This window comes from Cupressus sempervirens, chromosome 9 (assembly GCF_028749045.1).
Source record: "Cupressus sempervirens isolate cs-2001-9-10 chromosome 9, ASM2874904v1, whole genome shotgun sequence".
NCBI classification, from domain to species: domain Eukaryota; kingdom Viridiplantae; phylum Streptophyta; class Pinopsida; order Cupressales; family Cupressaceae; genus Cupressus; species Cupressus sempervirens.
In genome coordinates, this window is record NC_143126.1 from 389716134 (window position 1) to 389730210 (window position 14077).

Genomic DNA, 14077 nt, shown 5'->3' on the forward strand with positions numbered 1-14077 from the left:
ATTTGTATTAAATGTTATAAATAATTTAGAAAATATTTTAAAATTATTATTAGTGATAATTTAAAACAAATTATTATTATTTTAAAAATATTCTTTAAATAATTAACAAGTTTTGAAAAATGCAACTTCAATGATAGACCGTCATTCACATTTATTTGTTGGGTCATCAATTTTCTGTGCGATCAAACAAACCACCATTTTAATTTTTGAGGAACTTGCACATAAAAAACCAATGTGCAAACTTCTCATTTTTCTTTCTTTGTATTTTGAATAATATTTCAATGAATGTTGTATTAATGTGTCACAATGCTTCCTCCAAGACGCTAATAGCATAGAGAAAGATCCAATTGTGGGATAATTTTTTGGCTAAAATCTAAGTAGCTATAGTTATAGGGTTTCAAGATTTAATTAATCTAGTAGGAAAATAAGTGAATGAGTAGAGAATAAGAGAATAAAAAGGAAATAAGGAAGAAAAACCTAAATGTATCTAATGTATTTATCTTCAAATTTCAAACACCTAAAATGATGAGGAAATTGAAAAAGGTAATAAAATTTGAAGCTTATATGTTTTCATCTACAAGTGTCTTTGCCATTGTAAATCTCTAAAGTGATTTTTTGACGATACACAAAAAATTTGCATATCTTACAATCGGCTATATCATTGCACCTCATCTAATGCAAGTGCTAGTTATATGTTGATTAATTTTGACATAGGATTCATCTTTGTTATGTCCCCATCCTTTTCACATTAGGACAACCAAGTAACCCAATTTTTGAAGTCTCTAGAGAGACAAAATTGTAGAAGAATGGAAGGTTAGCAAATAAAGGAAATTTACACTGAGTGGTTATCATAAGGAATTAACATGTTGGGATAAAATCGTCTGTCCTGTGGCAGCAAGGAATTGTCAGCAATCAAGTGAAGTGTTAACAGTGATTGACATGAGAGGTCTGACTTAATTGGAAATATGAAGAGAGCATTCCCTGAATAGGAAGGAGTGCAAGAAAGAAGGAATCGAGCCCAATCATTAAGAGTATCTACAAAGATCAATCAATTCAAGATATCGATTAGGATATTTCTGAATCGGTGAAGATCCTGAAGAATAAAAGCAGCTCAAAAAATTAAACATTGACTAATGATTAACTCCTCTTAATCATCATATCAATTATAGGAGTCGTTGATATTATGGGCAGTCATTACCATCAATCATCTACTGATTGAGCATCGCTGATAATAGTCATTAATCAACAAAGACATCTAACCGAAAGGAAAATAACCCATGCAAATAACAGTAATGCCACGTTCAATATTTAGAGTTGATGAAGATCGTTTTGAAATCAAGTCTCCGTAATAAGTAAAATCGCAATATTGGAAGATACAATGTTTTAGAAGAGATTGTAGTTGATCATATATGATGATCTGGAATATACTTCCACATAAGTTCATCAAGAGAAAAGACCATCGTGGGTATTGGTGAGCAATATTAAATTGAAGAAGCTTTCAGATGTATACTTCTGAAAGGAACGAAGCAAACATATTGGGATCCAGTTGTGGGTGGAATCAAAAAGTTGTATTGGTAATTCATTGCGGCACCAATTTCTGAAGATATCAAAGACTCGTCGATATTACTAGTCAACACTCATGGTCTGATAATTACCAATCCCCAATGAATAGAACTACAAATTTTAAACAATATTATGGTCAGTGTTTATGGTTAAGTTATGATGCATGATAATAATTAAAGTTATTAGATGTTACATCCCAATTTTTGCCCTAAATTTTAAATTGAACATAGCCGTTGGTTTAACGAATTTTTATCATGAGAAGTGAGTTAGTTAATTATAGCTATTGTATCAATTTATTTCTTCCTAATCATGTGAAGCAATTGTATCAATTTATTTCTTCCTGATTATGTGAAGCGAGTTAGTTAAGTATAGCTGTATCGATTTATTTCTTCCTGATCATGTGAAGCATACATGTGGTATTAATTGATAATGAGATATTTTCATGTGAAATGAGTTAGTTATTTAGACGTTGATGAAATATCTAAAGGTCACTAGATGATCGGCAATGGTTTTGAATTAACAATTAATATATCTTGAATTAATGTCTTGGCAAGAACGTATGTTTGAGTGATTACAGGAAGAAGACTGAAGAGAGGGGAAGCATTGCTAAACGGGGTCATCGGAAGGGGATGGTCGAATGGTCCAGACATCAGAATCGACAGGTTTGACCTAAGACTATCTTGGCAAGGTTACTAGGACTTGACAACATGTTACATGGTGGAACCGCATGAGCTATAAAATGAACATTATAATAAATAATATAAAATAAACATAAATTCTTACCTTTAAATAATTATCAAAGAATTTATTATTTAATCATTATTACACATAGGGCGAGGGCCCTAGCCCGATTGGCTAAATCTTCCCTATTCCAGGGGGTTGGTCACGGGTTCTAGTCTTTCCCGTCCTCGTGGTACCAGTGGGCGTGTCACGCCAGCGCTACTAGTCACATTAAAAAGTTTACCCAGTGCACTACAGTTTATAGGGGGGGCCGTGTTGCACCCGATTCCTGCAATCTAATAAATAAATTTGAAAAAAAAAAATCATTATTACACATTCTTAAATACGAACATATGTATATAAAAATAAGGTGACGCCAATACATTATAAATAAAAATAATAATCTAATGATGCCACCTTATCAATACGTACACATGAACGTAGATAATAATATATAATAATAATAAAATAATAATAATAACCCTTTAACTTCTTATTTTTCTTTCTTTTTCTTCCCTCCTTTTCTTTCCTCTTTTATCGATTTGAATGGTTTCGAATGAATTCTTGTAATTGAAGGGAGTCGTAGAGTCAAGCATCTTCCTTTTAATAGAGCCCCATAATCGTATCAAACGTATTCATTCTTCCTTCGAACTCTCTGCTACTGGTGTCTCTCAAACAACAGAGCTCAATTTTCGATTGATATACTCCCCATACCATTCTTTCTTTCATACCTTGCCGTGGGTTTCAAAATAGGAATTGAAGTCCTTCCTCCCGAGCGCAAAGCATTCCAGATTTCATTAGAGGAATCACGTAAGGCATCTGCAGTAACATGAACTTATTTTATGCTAAGTTTGATGCATTTCGAATAGAATATAACTCATATTTTACCAGTTCCTTCTGCATTCTCTTTCCTTAGTATAGCACTAGTAGTGTAGCAATTATGCCATCGAATCATTAAATCCATAACTTGATGTCTATTGTTCCAAACCGAATTCAAGGGATAATAAATAGATTTATTCTACAATATATAATATTGATGCTTTCTTTGCCATGAAAGTATATCAATCATGTAAAACCAATCATTACATCCATTTATATCTCACAGAGGTGAAAATGATATCATGAAATCAGAACGCCGAGGAATTCACCAAGCAATGATGCCAGTATAGGTGAAGAAGGTGTAAAGCAATGCTGTGATTATAAACTTGAAAGCACCTAGGAATCACCAGCTTAGTAGCCTGAAAAAGGTGAGGAGGTGTAGAGAATCTGCACAACAAGAATGACATCAGATTTAATAAATAATAAGTTAAAAACTATAGTAGCTCATGCATGTTCTAGTTATGTAAAAAGTTGTCAAGTTGAGTGGTGGAGATCGGGTTTGCAGACCCAATTTGAAATCCTTGGCCAGGGTAGAATTTAGGCAGATATGCCGAACATGTGACCTATGTTGATTGTCCAGACACTTCAGTTATTTTGGAGAATAACTTTTGGGACTTCAACCCACTTGATTACTCTGATGGCTGGACTTATGAACATCCCAAGCCCAACCCCGAGGTAGGGAGGGCCATTCTATTAATTTAGAATGTGTGGGGATAAGTAATGGTCCGCGATTGAGAGGTTAAGCCTATGTCAATGCTTCCCCTCTCACCAATGCTGAGGCTTGGACAAGTTACAGAAATTCTTCTGTTTATACTGTATGTTCTTTCACTTTTAATCTCTGAAAGAATAGATAAATATTATTTTTATTTCAAGATGGAGAAAACATTTACTTTATGTTAATAAGAATTTTGTTTCAAAGGAAATGATTAGTTGTTACTTTATTTTCAGATGAATATATAGAATTAGTCAAATTGTTAGCAATATATATAAATATCTCATTTTGTCTCTTGAAAATTTAGCTGAATATGTAAGATAGATTGAAAAGAGTTTTTCTTTTAGTTATAATCAATTGGTAGAAACCAATGTCATGTGAAATGGAATCAATTACTTGTGAAATTAGTTTAACTTGAGATTAAAATTTGGTTATGAAAATTGGTATGTTACATATGGTATCAGAGCACTGGGTTCAACACTGAACCTAGAGCACCCTAGCTTCTTGAAACCTGATAGAAATCTGAATTGACTACAGGTCGTTAGTACGTAAAACCCCTAGTAAGAAAACTCGGCATCCTATCTTTTCCTATCTCATTAGAAACATGACTAAATATGACTACACCTGTTGTTCTGTACCCTGAGATAATGAAACCCTAAATCAGGCAATTCAACAGATGAAGAAGGAAAGAGTCAGGTGGACTCTTGCCAGAAAGGTGGCATATAGAAACAAGCTGATACAAAGTTGGAATGCTCAGTAGAGCAACCCTGTTTTACAGTTTCATAGATCCTACATGGTACAAGATATGTACCAGTCTAAACCAATATGTGTTGTAATACTTTTTGCCTATTAGATTTCTTCTTTCCACATAATAATACCATTGTAAATTAACAGGTGGGAAACCTAAAACATAAAAATGAATAATGGCAGGAATAGAGAAAACGAAGATATAATATGCGAGAACCCTCAATCTTCCAATAAACTACTACTCCAAATCTTGCAAGAAACACAATTAAAGTTAGAAACCATGGAAAGAAGGATGAGTGAAATGGCAGCTCAGATAGGGCCGGACCGTGAGGAAGTGCAAACCAGATCCACTTTTAGAGGAAAGACAAAAGTCTCTAAACGTAACAAAACCCCCTCTCCCAAGCGATCAGAAAAACAAAAGGAGATAGTGGCTGATTTATCAACAAACATAAAAAAGATAAAACCACCTAAGTTTTCTGGTTCTGAGTTTGAAGAAGAAGCAGAAGCATGGTTAATCGAGATTGAGCAATATTTTGAGATTAGAAATTTCTTTGAGACCTCAAAGGCAATCTAAGGGATATATCATTTCATCGAAGAAGCTACAACCTGGTGGGGAAACACTAAGGTCGAGCAAAACTTTAGAACCATTGAAATCACTTGGGAGAAATTTGTGAGCATATTTCAAAGACATTGGCTGCCTCAAACCTTTTATGATCAGAAGCTCTTAGATTTTCAGAAATTAAAACAAGAAGACATGTCAGTACATAAGTAATAGGAGAAGTTTACACGATTTCTTAAATATGTGCCACCTTATCAGCAAGACACCAATCTGAAGGTGAGAAAATTTATCATGGGGTTGAATAATAGGATAGGAGTTATTGATGTTCTTGCTCCCCGAACTATGGAAGAGGCCCTAGAAAAAGTTGTTCGATAGGAACACAAGATCAGAAAGGACGATTCCATCCGAGACAACAAAAGGAAAACTACCTGGAATTCAGAAGGTGTTGACTATGGACCACAGAAAAAGCAATTTAAAGATTATAAGAATAATAAACCTGAATTTAAAAGCAGTGTAGCAAGGGATGTCAAAAGTAATTTTTATGTGAATAAGAACGACAAGAATAATGAGAAGGGACCACTAGGAGGATGTTTTAACTATGGAGGGAATCATTATATGAGGCAGTGCCCCAATAAACCCAACATCAGCCAGCCATAACATCCACCTTTGCTGCAGCAGCAACAAGCCTTTTCGCAGAAGATTCATGCAGCCCTGGATAATAGGCAAGCACAGCAGCAGATAGGCCCCATTGAAACTCCAGGTAAGATTTACAGGAACCCTATGTCCATATTAATTGATACTGGAGCATTTGAATGTTTTATATCACCTAGGCTGTTAAGTAGGTTCTCGAAAAGATCTAGTTTTATGGCAAAACTGTGGGCAGTCGAGTATGCTAACCAATCAAGGGCCAAGGTGGAGCAATGCCTATTTGAAGCTGGAGCTGACTTTTCGAATTTCTCTACGGAATTGAACTTATATGTAGCACTGCTAGGGTCATATGACATTATCATAGGAATTAATTGGCTCAGTGAACATAAGGCCAAAGTAAATTGTCTTGCCAAAACTGTAAACTGTGTGGGTGATCAAGGTAGACCAACAAGCATTCCAGGGATTAAACATGAGATTAGATCAAAACAGATTTCTACAATGCAACTTAAGAGATATGGGAGGAAAGGCTGTGAAATTTTCGTAATTAGAATTGAGAGGATACAAGGGAGTCTAAAACGACCACATATGGGGATGATTACATTTATGAAGATGGAGAAATCAGGCAAAATTTAAAAGAATCCTTTGAAGAAAAATACCCCTATTTGAAGAATTATCAAGATGTATTTCCTAAGGAGCTTCCTGGACTAACCCCTTCCCGAGCATTTGATTTTACCATAGATTTGATACTAGGAGTGGAACCCATATCCAGAGCCCCATATAGAATGACCACCACAGAGTTAATGGAGTTACAGATCCAACTGTAGGATATGCTAGATAAGAAGACGATTCGACCTAGTGTCTCACCATGGGGAGCCCCAGTGCTGTTTGTAAGGAAAAAAGATGGAACCATGAGACTATGTATAGATTATAGGATGCTTAATAAAGTCACCATATAAAACCGGTACCCATTGCCGAGAATAGATGATCTTTTTGATCAAATGAAAGGTGCGACAGTATTTTCAAAAATTGATTTAAGGTTAGGATATCATCAGCTGTGAATTAAAGATGAGGATATACATAAAACTGCATTCAGAACAAGGTATGGACATTATGAGTTTACAGTACTACCTTTCGGATTAACCAATGCCCCAACAGCCTTCATGAATTTAACGAACCGTATATTTCAAGATTGTTTAGACAAGTTTGTATTAGTCTTTATAGATGACATTTTAATATATTCTAAGAATGAAGAACATCAAAGGCACTTAGAAATAGTTCTGCAAAGACTAAGAGAACACAAGCTATATGGGAAACTAAGTGTGCTTTTTAGCAAAAGGAAATTCAGTATCTAGGGCACATTATATCAGCTCAGGGTATAGCAGTAGATCCATCTAAGATAAAAGCGATTAAGGAATGACCCATACCTAGAAATGTATCCGAAGTTAGGAGCTTCATGGGGTTAGTTGGGTTCTACAAAAAGTTTGTCAGAGATTTCTCGAGGATAGCCTATCTGATCACTTCACTTCAGAGAAAGGGAAAGAAACTTGTTTGGACAGAAAAGTGTCAAACAACTTTTGAGTTTTTGAAAGAAAAATTGACTACTGCACCTATTCTGAGAGTACCTGATCCACAAAAACAGTTCGCAATTATAACCGATGCATCCGGAGAAGGTTTAGGGGGTGTGTTATGCAGGATGAACAAGTCATTGCTTATGAGTCTAGGAAATTGAAAAATTATGAACAAACACCTCATTATCTTGAATTAGCAGCAATTGTGCATGCCTTACAAATGTGGAGACATTACTTAATTGGAAAACCTTTTGAGCTTAGATCGGATCACCAAAGTTTGAAATATATTTTCACCCAACAGAACCTTAATGCTAGACAAAGGAGATGGCTGGAATTTTTAGCAGATTATGAGTTCGACATAAGCTACATTTGAAGGTAAGGAAAACAAGGTGGTTGATGCCCTAAGCCGTAGAAGGTACATCTCAGCAATGACTACGGTAAACTTCAGGTTGAGAGACCAAAATTTATAACGACTGGAGCATGATAAGTTTTACACAAAAATCAGCTTGGCTCTTATCAGAGACTTGCAAGATCCTAAGTATTCAGAGTTTAGCCTAGAAGAAGATGGATTATTAAGATAACGCCACAGAATCTATGTGCCTAACGACCTTGAACTCTGAAGATTGATTTTAGGTAAATATCACTCAGCTCCATATTCAGGACATCTGGGAGTAACGAAAAATGTTATCCAATATAAAACCTTTATATTTCTGGAAAGGGATAAAAATGGAAATAATCGAATTTGTAGCAGGATACTTAGAATGTCAGAGAGTAAAGGCAGAACATCGGTACCCAGCAGGTCTATTACACTCAAATGAAGTACCCAAGTGGAAATGGCAGATAATATCCATGGATTTTGTACAAGGGTTACCTATGACTCGGAATTGACACAACACTATCTTGGTCGTGGTTGACAGATCGACTAAGGTTTCTCATTTCATGCCAAGGAATTTATCTGATGGAGCACCTGAAATTGCTCATAAGTTCATAAAAGAGATTTTTAGGTTGCACAGAATTCCAGAGAAAATTATTTTAGATAGGGATGCTAGGATAACTTCCAGATTCTGGCAAACATTATTTACAACTTTGGGCACCAAATTGAATATTAGTTCAGCCTATCATCCTGAGACAGATGGTCAGATTGAACGAGTAAATCAAGTATTAGAGGATCTCCTAAGAGTATACTGTATGGACCAACAGTACCAATGGGAAACATACTTACCCCTAGTAGAATTTGCATATAATAACTCTTATCAGTCCACCATTAGAATGGCTCCTTTTCAGGCTTTGTATGGTCGTAAGTGCAGAACTCCAGTAAGTTGGAATCGATTGGAAGATAGAATCATTGTCAAGCCTGAAATGCTTCAAGAGATGGAAGAATAGGTACTCCGATTCCTCAGAGGTTGAAGGAAGCAAACGACAAACAAAAGAGTGATGCTGATGCTAAAAGAACACTCAGAGAATTCTCAGTAGGGGACAAGGTGTTACTAAGGGTTAAACCTCAGAAAAGTACTATCAAGTTTGGCAAAAATGCTAAGTTAGCCCCCAGATATGTAGGACCCTTTGAAGTTTTGGAGGTAGTTAACCTAGTGGCATACAGGATTGCTTTATCACTAGCCCTTGCCAAGATGCATGATGTCTTCCATGTGTCTTATCTTAAAAAGTATATTACCCACCATGAACATATGATTGATTGGAAATTACTGCAGGTGTGAGAGCCAGGAGTGGTAGAGGTAAGACCGCTCAAAATACTCGAGGTACGTAAACTATGCTTACGAGATCTAGAAGTAATGTAGTGCAAGGTCCAGTTGGACCAGTATACTGAAGATAATGCCACCTGGGAGGATTATCATGATATTTTTCAAAGATATCCCTATCTTTTCTTTGAGATTGAAAATTGAATATTTCTTTTCTTTTCATATAACTAAGTACCACTTAAATTTCCTATTATTTTCATCGAGGACGATGAAAAGTCTAAGGGGGTGGGTATGTTACATCCCAATTTTTGCCCTAAATTTTAAATTAAACATAGACGTTGGTTTAACGAATTTTTATCAAGAGAAGTGAGTTAGTTAATTATAGCCTTTGTATCAATTTATTTCTTCCTAATCATGTGAAGCGAGTTAGTTAATTATAGCCATTGTATCAATTTATTTCTTTCTAATAATGTGAAGCATACATGTAGTATTAACTGATAATGAGATATTTTCATGTGAAATGAGTTAGTTATTTAGACGTTGATGAAATATCTAAAGGTCACTAGATGATCGGCAATGGTTTTGAATTAACAATTAATATATCTTGAATTAATGTCTTGGCAAGAATGTATGTTTGAGTGATTAAGGAAGAAGACTGAAGAGAGGGAAAGCATTGCTAAACGGGGTCATCGGAAGGGGATGGTCGAATGGTTCAGTCATCAGAATCGACAGGTTTGACCTAAGACTATCTTGGCAAGGTTACTAGGACTTGACGACATGTTACATGGTGGAACCGCATGAGCTATAAAATGAACATTATAATAAATAATATAAAAGAAACATAAATTCTTACCTTTAAATAATTATCAAAGAATTTATTATTTAATCATTATTACACATAGGGCGAGGGCCCTAGCCCGATTGGCTAAATCTTCCCTGTTGCAGGGGGTTGGTCACGGGTTCTAGTCTCTCCCGTCCCCGTGGTACCAGTGGGCATGTCACGCCAGTGCTACTAGTCACATGAAAAAGTTTACCCAGTGCACTGCAGTTTATAGGGGGGGCCGTGTTGCACCCAATTCCTGCAATCTAATAAATAAATTTAAAAAAAAAAAATCATTATTACACATTCTTAAATACGAATATATGTATATAAAAATAAGGTGACGCCAATACATTATAAATAATAATCTAATGATGCCACCTTATCAATACGTACACATGAACGTAGATAATAATATATAATAATAATAAAATAATAATAATAACCCTTTAACTTCTTATTTTTCTTTCTTTTTCTTCCCTCCTTTTCTTTCCTCTTTTATCGATTTGAATGGTTTCGAATGAATTCTTGTAATTGAAGGGAGTCGTAGAGTCAAGCATCTTCCTTTTAATAGCGCCCCATAATCGTATCAAATGTATTCATTCTTCCTTCGAACCCTTTGCTACCGGTGTCTCTCAAACAACAGAGCTCAATTTCCAATTGATATACTCCCCATACCATTCTTTCTTTCATACCTTGCCGTGGGTTTCAAAACAGGAATTGAAGTCCTTCCTCCCGAGCGCAAAGCATTCCAGATTTCATTAGAGGAATCACGTAAGGCATCTGCAGTAACATGAACTTATTTTATGCTAAGTTTGATGCATTTCGAATAGAATATAACTCATATTTTGCCAGTTCCTTCTGCATTTTCTTTCCTTAGTATAGCACTAGTAGTGTAGCAATTATGCCATCGAATCATTAGATCCATAACTTGATTTCTATTGTTCCAAACCGAATTCAAGGGATAATAAATAGATTTATTCTACAATATATAATATTGATGCTTTCTTTGCCATGAAAGTATATCAATCAGGTAAAACCAATCATTACATCCATTTATATCTCACAGAGGTGAAAATGATATCATGAAATCAGAACGCCGAGGAATTCACCAAGCAATGATGCCAGTATAGGTGAAGAAGCTGTAAAGCAATGTTGTGATTATAAACTTGAAAGCACCTAGGAATCACCAGCTTAGTAGCCTGAAAAAGGTGAGGAGGTGAAGAGAATCTGCACAACAAGAATGACATCAGATTTAATAAATAATAAGTTAAAAACTATAGTAGCTCATGCATGTTCTAGTTATGTAAAAAGTTGTCAAGTTGAGTGGTGGAGATCGGGTTTGCAGACCCAATTTGAAATCCTTGGCCAGGGTAGAATTTAGGCAGATGCCGAACATGTGACCTATGTTGATTGTCCAGACGCTTCAGTTATTTTGGAGAATAACTTTTGGGATTTCAACCCACTTGATTACTCTGATGGCTGGACTTATGAACATCCCAAGCCCAACCCCGAGGTAGGGAGGGCCATTCTATTAATTTAGAATGTGTGGGGATAAGTAATGGTCCGCGATTGAGAGGTTAAGCCTATGTCAATGCTTCCCCTCTCATCAATGCTGAGGCTTGGACGAGTTAAAGAGATTCTTCTGTTTATACTGTATGTTCTTTCACTTTTAATCTCTGAAAGAATAGATAAATATTATTTTTATTTCAAGATGCAGAAAACATTTACTTTATGTTAATAAGTACTTTGTTTCAAAGGAAATGACATCAGATTTAATAAATAACAAGTTAAAAACTACATTAGCTCATGCATGTTCTAGTTATGTAAAAAGTTGTCGTGTGGTGGAGATCGGGTTTGTAGACCCAATTTGAAATACTTGGCCAAGGTAGAATTTAGGCAAATATGCCGAACATGTGATCTATGTTGATTGTCCAGACGCTTCAGTTATTTTGGAGAATAACTGTTGGGACTTCAACCCACCTGATTACTCTGATGGTTGGACTTATGAACATCCCAAGCCCAACCCCGAGGTAGGGAGGGTCATTCTATTAATTTAGAATGTGTGGGGATAAGTAATGGTCCGTGGTTGGGATGTTAAGCCTATGTCAATACTTCCCCTCTCACCAATGCCGAGGCTTGGACAACGAGTTAAAGAGCTTCTTCTGTTTATACTGTGTGTTCTTTCACTTTTAATCCCTGAAAGAATAGATAAATATTATATTTATTTCAAGATGGAGAAAACATTTACTTTATGTTAATAAGTATTTTGTTTCAAAGGAAATGATTGGCCGTTACTTGATTTTTAGATGAATATATAGAATTAGTCAAATTGTTAGCAATATATATAAATATCTCATTTTGTCTCTTGAAAATTTAGCTGAATATGTAAGATAGAATGAAAAGAGTTTTACTTTCAGTTATAATGAGTTGGTAGAAATCAATGTCATGTGAAATGGAATCAGTTACTTGTGAAATTAGTTTGAATTGATATTAAAATTTGTTTATGAAAATTTGTATGTTAAATTAGACGTTAACTGATTAGTTAATCGTGAAAAGATGCAATTAGTGAAGCAAGGGAGGCATTGATGAATGGGCATGAGACATGTCTTTGAAACATTACTTGCCATTAAAGAGAACAGGTTTCCAAAATCCATAGATAATGTTTGATAATGTTTGAAACATTACTACCCAGAAAATTATCAAACACTTCTTACCATTTCAACACAAACTCTAACAAGGCAATCATTTCCACCTCATTCAATCATTTAATTTGGAAATTTATATAGAATTTATCCATTATTGGATCAACTCAATTAAGTAAGTGCCTGATTGACATTATGTGTTGCAAGTATATAATTGTAAATCATAGATGGCATACATCAAGTTTTTAGTTGCAAGTTATCATATCAGATGAGACATAGCAACAATCATGCTATGGGTGATATCTTCTATATTGCATGTTCTAAGAGTCAAATTAGAGATAAGCAATATCATATCTCATTGCATATTAATATTGTTATAATTGATATAGCTAAGATCATTGCACTATAGTCCAAACCATATCAGTTTCACTTTTAGCATATCTATTATTGTTTATATCAGAAATAGCGAGTGATATTGTACATATTCTTCATTATATAGTTCAATTGCATGTATTAGATAAATTGAAAGACATTGGAGAAATTGTACAGATATTCCAAGATATCTAAAAGGGGACATTCCAATCTACCATGTAATAGTATGTCATTGTATCATAGATCTTGCATGGTTTATCTTGGTTGCTATTTGTTGCACCATTATATATATCTTAGAGCAGTTACAGGACTCTGCAAGTCCTGAGCCGAGTCAGGCTAGCAGAATCTTTTGGGCTCTGCCGATTGACTCGGCCGAGTCCTAGTGAGTCCTTCCAGGACTCTGCAGTCCTGTCAGCAGGACTCTGTCCCAGCCAGCCAATGCAAAAAATGAATTATTAACGCTTTTTAATTATTTTTAATTATTTTTTGGTATTATATTGCCATTACGTGTTTAATATCAGACAAGTACTTACTTCCGATTGAGCAGAAGCAGTAAAATTGCATATATTTTACAAAATTTAATCACGGATGGCAGATACTCTCAGCACAGTACTAATCTCATTGCACATTCCAAAAATAATATCAGAAAGAACACTACTCCTTACACTTGATTGGTAACACTCACTTCTATATTGCTTGATATTTAGACAAGAATCATAACATCCGTAGAGATCATCTACTTGAGATCAGAATCGCTAAGAAGATACCAGACATAGCAACTCATACCTGATCGATGTAATAGATTTCTTTAGCCATCCATATTGAAGCCATCTAGATCAAAAAAAATCGAATAAGGTTATTTAGTATTATATATGATCTTACTGTTCAAGACATTTGGATATAGGAATAGTAATTGCAATCCAAAGATCCTTTCCATAATTTATTATCATTCCATAAGGAAATTGATATTTGCAATTAGTAAATTTCTACCATCTAGCTGCTGCTCTTTAGTCTTTTCTACCTCCTTTCATACGGAAACTCTTTTCCAAGTCCACCTTCTCACATTCCACGATTTCACTTTTAGCTGAATTTTCAAAACATCTTCAATGCATTTGATTTCCTCAGCTTGGGTCTTCAAATCCATACT

At 35.1% G+C, this 14077-nt stretch overlaps 1 protein-coding gene across 4 annotated transcripts in view; it reads right to left on the bottom strand.

Annotated features, from left to right (window-relative positions):
- LOC149538900 (TatD related DNase) overlaps nt 1-14077 on the bottom strand; it is a 121814-nt gene that overhangs the window by 17933 nt on the left and 89804 nt on the right. For 2 of the 4 annotated variants that reach the window (XM_089800292.1, XM_089800294.1), the window contains one exon: nt 13717-13761. The exons of the other annotated variants lie outside the window; for them this stretch is intronic. In XM_089800292.1, coding sequence (XP_089656418.1) covers nt 13717-13761 — 45 coding nt within the window. The remainder of the gene's footprint in view (nt 1-13716; nt 13762-14077) is intronic. 4 annotated transcript variants of the gene reach the window in all.